Source organism: Myotis davidii, unplaced genomic scaffold, assembly GCF_000327345.1.
Source record: "Myotis davidii unplaced genomic scaffold, ASM32734v1 scaffold118, whole genome shotgun sequence".
Taxonomy (NCBI): Eukaryota; Metazoa; Chordata; class Mammalia; order Chiroptera; family Vespertilionidae; genus Myotis; species Myotis davidii.
The window spans coordinates 1,731,823-1,739,193 of record NW_006290441.1 but is presented as its reverse complement, the minus strand read 5'-3'; the positions used below and the strand labels follow the sequence as shown (position 1 = coordinate 1,739,193).

The window sequence follows — 7,371 nt, the reverse complement described above, 5'->3', positions numbered from 1 at the left end:
GTTCGATCCCCAAAGGTGTCGCGACCCACAGGTTGAGAACCGCTGCTCTAGGTTGATTGCAGCCTGCTGGCTGCACTGTTTATGAAACAGCTGTGAGGACAGGTGGGTCATAATCCCTGAGTAGCTAAGGCTCAGCAGTGGCCCAAGGATCGTGTGTCAACCACGTAATCCTGCTCTGTCCGCACAGGAGCTATTATGTGGGCTCAGGGAGGCACAACCTCACGAATGGACATGAGAAGGTGACTCAGGCCCAAATGAGGGCCAGAGCCAGCTCCCGGTAAACAACTGACCCTTCCTTTCTGGGCTCTTCTTCCCAGGATGTCAACAGCACCACAGAAATAGCCATTTTGCTCACGGTTATTTCCCTGACCCACGCCACGTATCTAAGTCACCGGGACCCCGTGTGTCTGTTCTGAGCCTTCCCACCCAGGGCTGTCTTTCGGAAGGGCAGATGGAGAGTGGAGCTTTGCGTCCTGATTCTGCTGTAATCCACCCTGGTGGCCTTTAGAGGACTGCTCTGTGGGTCCCTGGAGAGCCGCACCTTGTGTGTGTGTGTGTGTGTGTGTGTACGTACGTGCGCACAGTCACGCTCTGGTAGAGCTTGTTAGGCTGCCCAGTCACCTGTGATACGCAGGTTCCTTGGGGCAAGAAAGGAAGGGCTGGAATAAGATCTGCCAGCTTTTCATCTCCGCTTGCTCCTGCTTGTTTCCCCTCTGTCTGAGTCTGTCCTTTCCTGGGAAAGGTTGGAGCAGTTCATAGACCTTCCCTTTTTCAGAGGAGGAGGTTCAGGGAGGAGCTCACCTTGGCAACTGGGCTCAGAGCTCCCCTGCCAGTCCTGGGGTGCCCTCAGTAGGTTGTTTTGATGGGGCCCTCTTAGGGGAGGCAGCAAAGGTGATGGTGTTGCAGGGCACTGCTCAGCTGTCAGGAGGAGTCTGGATGTTAGCGGGAGGCTGTGCTTCCCTTCTGTGGTGCGTCAGGAAGGCTGGTCCGCAGCTTGAGTTTCTTGCTCTGGAGAGGGCTGTGAACAGGGCCAGGGCACTGCAGTCAGGGTCTAACAGCCGTGGATGATGGGCATGACCGGAGCCCATTAGGACTCTTGGAAATTTTCCATTTCCATTTCATATTCACGGGAGAATTTCCAGCTCTGCTCAAGGCTGCTCACAGATATGCAAAGCAGAGCCCTCCCACCGCGGCAGCTGCTGATAGGAGCCAGCAGCTGCTGCTCTGACACTGACTCAGCTCAGCCTCCTGCCAGCCCAGCCTGCAGCCCCGGCCTGAGTGCGTTGCCTGTGTGGCATCCTCAGGAGCAGCCATGGAGACTCCAGTGCCAGGATCAGGTCTGTGTCGTGGGTTCTGACGGTGGGAGTCTGGCGAGAGCAGGAAACAGTTTCATTTGTTTACCTACGGGGCGCGGTGCCTCCTTTCTGGAGGGACTGTGGTGCCATGAACAGTTCCTGTTTGTTGAAATTGGTGGCATTTTACAGCTTTCTAACCCAGGCACTTATACAGACGCATGGTGGGGTGTCGTATGTAAGGGTGAGATAAGCTGTATCACGAGCCAGTGCCGGTGAGTCCAGCGAAGCCTCCCACGCCTGCTGGCTGTGGCTGACAGAAAGTTGAAAGCCAGCTTTGAACAAGCAGCTGGAGCTACAGCTCTGCTTGGCACCTGCAGAGCGGGCTTTCCTCCCCATGTGCCCGTGCCTTGAGTCTTTGATGTGCCTTGTGAATCTAGGTGGAAGGGCTGTAGGGTGTAGCATCTCCCTAATACTTGACTATAGGACCTGTTCTACCAGCAATAGGTATGGGCATCTTAAGGGACCCGGTTTGGAAAAGGCTGATTTAAGCTAAAGAAAGAGGGGGATCTTTTGTAGAAAGATGCATCCTGAAAAATACCTTTTGTTGGCTTGAGCAAGCTAAAGATGCTTCATGGAAAAGCATGGCAGGATCGGGCATCAGAGCCCTCGGGCACAAAGGACCCCCCCCCATGCCCATTCCCGAGGGGGCCTGGGGTGTGTGCTGGTGTGTGTTTGTGGGGTTAGGTGTAGGGGATGGGAAGCGGGGTGGTGGGCAGCTTCTGTTCAGGGTGAGAGCTCATGCAGAGATGGGTCTCAGTGGTGCGATTCCTTTCGGGCTGGCCTCCCTGGGGTGTGTTCGGCGGGGGAGGACCTTAACTGTCAAAACCTGCAATGTTACAGTTTGTTTTTCTATTTTTCTCTCATTTTTATAAACTCTTCAGTCTCCGTTTCCTTTGTGTTTGTTAAAATGACGGTATAACAGCATTAATGATCAGAATCAGACATTGCCTCTCCCACAGGCAGTCCTGCCATCTGGCCATCTGAGTGCATGTCTCTCTTTTACAGCCCTTGTCCACCAGGGCCTGGCTACATGTTCAGATCTTTGCGACCAAGCCTGGGCATCGTTTTATGTATTTATTTCCTTCCCTACTTACTATTATTTTGTAAGACATTTTCATGTGGCTGTATTGTCCTCTTAATGACAATTTTGGTTGCTTAACATTTTTTTTCAAGCGAGTCTGCTCTAATGCAGACATTGTAAAGCTGCGCGTGCAAACCTCATGTGTATTTTCCTTCCTTCAGATTCTTTTCTTGTAAGTCGTTTCTGGGGAGTGTTAAGTGGTATGGGTGTCTCTTGGCTTTGATTGCTCCTTGCCTGGGGCCTATAGGATGTCTCCCTCTGAGAGGTGAGGTTTTGAAACGTAGCCCCTGACCTGTGGTGTTAGACGGGGGAGGTGAAGGTCCAGATTCGTTTTGACCTAACGGCTCCTTCTGGATCTGGCTCCCTGTCTCTCTTCATTTCTCTCCCCTGTCCCCTTCTCCCAGCCTCTGCTCTGATGGGGTCCAGCTTCCCCTTCTCTCTGCTGTTGGACGTGGTGATCTCCAGACAGCTATGCTCTTCCTCTTTGCAGGCCAGGCCTGTGCTGTTGCCCTGATCTCCGCCACCACAGACTAGCAGTGGTGTGTTGGGGTTCCTCTGTCCTAACCAGCTCCCTCCCACTCAACCCCCTAACGGTGAGAGGGGCCCAGGAAAGGCAGGGTCCCGGTGTGGAGGGAAGGAGGAAATTGGTTTCGCAGTTAAGGGGGCCCACAGATGTTCTTTACTGCCCGTTAGGAACGTGCTTGTCTCCTTCCTGTCTGTGTCATGAATGAGACCCACGTGCTGCAGAGAAGACCTGGCAGCAGGCCTCCAGGGCAGTGGAAACCTCTCTGGAACCTAGAATTAAGGCACTCGGAGCTGAGGAGGCCCTGGGGACCGCTTAGTCTAGTCCCTTTTCTCACAGCTGAGAAAACCGGCAGATGCGGAGAATGTCTGTCCCAAGGTTGCTCAGTGAGTCCCTCCTCCCCCGCATTTGCTTCCTCTCCCTGCCAGACACCAACTGGGCACCGTCTCACCTTCATCCTCATCTGTTGGGCTGACAAAGCCACTTCTCTCTTTAAACCTTCCCTAGAGAAACCATGGAGATAGATGGACAGGAAGCTCTTCTTCCAGAGCCACTCCCAGTGAGGTGGCTGTTGAAAGGATGCAGCATTCACCTATTCCCTAAGTGTGATGCTGCATGTCCACCTGACACCCAGATGGGCACAGCGTCGCAGGTTAAAGGTACAAATGGAACCAGGTGCTGGGTTCAAATCCCTGTGCAGAGGCTCAGAGAGGAACAGGACAGGGGAGCCATGGCTGAGAACAGCATACGTCTCTGCTCACTGGCCAATGAGCTCTCTGTGCCTTCATGGTGTCATCAGTAAAAGGGCAATAATAGGATTAACAGATGTAATAAATATAAAGGCAGAATGCACTTAATAAGTGCTATCTAAGTGTTAGAAAAAAACAAAACAGAAAGGCAGAGAAACAGAAAAGAAAGGCACTAACCAGGTGATGTAGGCCAGCCAGTGCAGGGAGTGGATAGGGCACGCCTCTTACAGGAATTGACTTTTCAGCTGGGCTGCGAAAGATAAAAAGTTTTCCTGTCTCCAAACCTTTACAATAGTCCCCCCCTTATCTACAGTTTTACCTCCTGTGATTTTACTTACTCATGGTGATCTGTGATATGGAAATATTAAATAGAAAATTCCAGAAATAAACAATTCATATATTTTAAATGGCATGCCACTCTGAGCAGCGTGATGCAATCTCGTGTGGGCCTGCTCTGTCTTTCCTGTGATGTGAATCATCCCTTTGTCCGGCGTCACCACGCGGTAGATGCTTCCCACCGTTAGTCACTTAGCTGTCTCCGTCATCAGATTGACTGTGTCACGGTGCTTGTGTTCAAGGAACCTTTATTTTACTTAATAATGGCCCCAAAGATATTCACATAATTTTTATTCACATACCTTTCATTACAGTATATTGCTATAATTTTCTATTTTTCTATTTCTATTTTCAATATTAGTTATTGTTGTTAATCTCCCCCTGTGCCTAATTCATAAATTAAACTTAATCAGAGGTACACATGTATAAAACAGTCATAGTATATTGTCCAGCTGTGTGGCTCAGTGGTCGAGCATCAACCTAGGAACCAGGAAGTCATAGTTCTATTCCCAGGCAGGGCATATGCCCGGGTTTTGGGCTCGATCCCAGTAGGAGGCATACAGGAGGCAGCCTATCAATGATTCTCTCTCACCATTGATGTTTCTATCTCCCTCTCCCTTCCTCTCTGAAATCAATAAAAATATATTTTAAAAAAATCATAGTATATATAGGGTTCAGTATTATTTGGGGTTTCTGGCTTCCACTGGGGGTCTTGCAACATATTCCCCATAGATCTGGGGGGTGGGGGACTCCTGTATTGTATTTGTCGTGTCTTATTCGAAGTTCCAGAGGACTTGGAAGACTGTGGAACCGTGATTGAAAACTCTTTCTTTTCAGCAAACGGCCTTGTTTCATGTGAAGAGGAATGCAGCCTGGGATTCCCCAGGGCTCTGCTGTTGTCCTCGTGGGACCTTAATATAATCATCAAACCCTTTGGGCTTCGGGCTTCCCCTCTGTGCAGTGGGAATGAGGTTTGGTCACTGTTGCACCTGGAATGGCCTCCTCAGTCTGCGGGAGGAGGGTGCTGACCTCTCCCTTCTCCCCCACGGAAACAGAGCCGGGAAAGGCAGGGCTGTGGGTGTGCTTCGGGTCCTGAGTTCAGGTCAATGGAGCATACTTAGCGACAGTCCGTTCTTTGACTTCCAAACACTTGCTTTCTCATGGAATGCAACTGGCCCTGCACTCTTCACATCCAGCTACTTGTGGAGCTAGTTCTAGACATTGGCATGCTGGGTTTTGTCAGGGAAAATCCTGAGTAGGCAGCTGACCCCACGGACGGGGGGCCTGGCCCTTATTTCAGTACCTTCTCCTCCCCGCACGGTGACCCCGGCCACCCAGTAATTCGTGAAGGTTAATGCTCGTTCTTTCTCTCTTAGCCGAGATGCCACGCCAGTTCCCCAAGCTGAACATCTCTGAGGTGGATGAGCAAGTCCGGCTCCTGGCCGAGAAGGTGTTCGCTAAAGTGCTCCGAGAAGAGGACAGCAAAGATGCCCTGTCCCTCTTCACCGTCCCCGAGGACTGCCCCATCGGCCAGAAGGAGGCCAAGGAGAGGGAGCTGCAGAAGGAGCTGGCGGAGCAGGAGTCGGTGGAGACTGTGAAAAGGTTTGTCCCCACGACTCAGCTGTCGTGTGCACAGTTGTGCAGACCCAGGCCGCCTGTGGACGTTTGTCCCGAGCTGAGGTGGCTCATGGGAACTGGCCTGTCCCTGGGAGCTGAGCTTACTTCTTAGCCAAAACCACTTGACCATCACTTAGTTCATGAAGGACATTTCGGTGTGTCTCTTTAGTTGAAAAGATAAAAAACTCGCTCTCTCTTTGCTGTTGTTTTAATAATGAACCAAGTATATAAATGCACACTATTTCCAAATGAAATTTCTATTTTCTTTTTGTAAATTTTAGGATTCTTGGGAAATACCAATTTTACTTCTTTTCATCACTTGACAAGTACTTTGCATTATTAATTAACTCAGCTCACTGTTTACCAGGTCCTATGCCATGCAATGGGAATATAATAAAGAAAAGGATAGATGTAGTCCCTCCCCTGTAGCGTTTACAGTGGTCTAGGCAGTAATTAAGTAAATGGAAAAATTAATTTTTAAAAATGGACAAATTATGTGTAGTATTGGTCAGGTCTAATCAGAAAAACAGAAACCATGTGAGTACTGGAAATAGGATTTCATTCAGGGAGTTGGTTACAGAGGTGGTAGAGAACTGAGAAAACAAGCAGGGGGGAGGGGACCACCCAGAGATTGGGCACAGTAGGAAGCAGCTACCACCGTCAGCTGGAGAGTCAGTGGAAAGAGGTGGCATTGCTGGAGCCCAGGGTGGAGAAGCTGGGACTGCGGTGGCCTTTCCCATGGACACTGGAGCCAAGGAGGAAAGGCAACAGCTGCAGAGATGCTTCCCAAGGTAGAGATAGACGCAGGAGATACCTGGCTGTAATCCTTATGGCACCTTCCAGTTTTCTCCCGTGGTTGCCATTGGCCAAACCTAGCCAGAAGGCAGCTGACGCAGAGGGGAACACAGGGGAAGGTGAGGAGTGAATCTGAAGACACACAGGTCCAGGCCCAGGCCAGGGGCTCTGAAGGAGATGAATAGGAGTTTGAGAGAGAGGAAGAAAAGGTGTGTGTGCATGGGTGGGGTGGGGGTGGGGGATAGTCCGTTTTCAGAAGGGGTCGTTAGGGAAGGTTTCTTGGAGGAGGTGACATTGTAGCTGTAAAGGATGTAAAGGGTGTAAAGGACCCAGCTATGTGCAGAGCTGGTGAGAGCCGCACAAAGGCCCTCTATCTTCAAGGCCCATGTGGGGTAGAGGTGTGGTTAAAGGGGTAAGCAAGCGCCAGGACAGGCATCAGATCAGACTGGCCTTGTGCTCCCCGATAAGAAGTTTGGATCTTGGTCCAAGTGCAGTGGGAAGCCCTCACCCTCTCACAGTTTATCTCACCTGCGAGGGCAGCATCAAAGAGTAAAAACCTTTGATGAAGTGTCCAGTGGGGCTCTGGCTGGACGCCTGCCTGGCCACCATACTGCAGACTTCAATAGCTAACGGAATGGAACTGGGGTCTCTTCTGCGATTAGGTTCTTCCTAAGGCACCTCCTTATTTTGAAAGGCAAGTCCTTTCCTTTCTTGGTGGAGTAAGGGAAGACTTGGTTCAGTCTTCCCTTAACTTTTTTTGGAAAGAAGTAAAACGTTGAGTATTGGTACAAAGGCAAGAACAGAGCTTCACCACCCAGAAAATAAATGCTCTCTCTCCTCAGAGGGGCTGTGAGCCCGTGAAGTGAAGGGGTTGCTGGTGCCATCGGCCAACTCTGAGTGCCAGCCTTGTATTGG

At 50.6% G+C, this 7,371-nt stretch overlaps 1 protein-coding gene across 4 annotated transcripts in view; it reads left to right on the top strand.

Annotated features, from left to right (window-relative positions):
• Positions 1-7,371, top strand: part of AMPD3 (adenosine monophosphate deaminase 3) — an 83,591-nt gene that overhangs the window by 40,285 nt on the left and 35,935 nt on the right. For 3 of the 4 annotated variants that reach the window (XM_006763472.2, XM_015563717.1, XM_006763473.2), the window contains exon 2: positions 5,421-5,646. In XM_006763472.2, coding sequence (XP_006763535.1) covers positions 5,426-5,646 — 221 coding nt within the window. In that variant the 5' untranslated portion in view covers positions 5,421-5,425. Of the gene's footprint in view, positions 1-1,207; positions 1,338-5,420; positions 5,647-7,371 lie in introns of those variants that run through there. The other variant, XM_006763471.2, reaches the window with a different exon arrangement.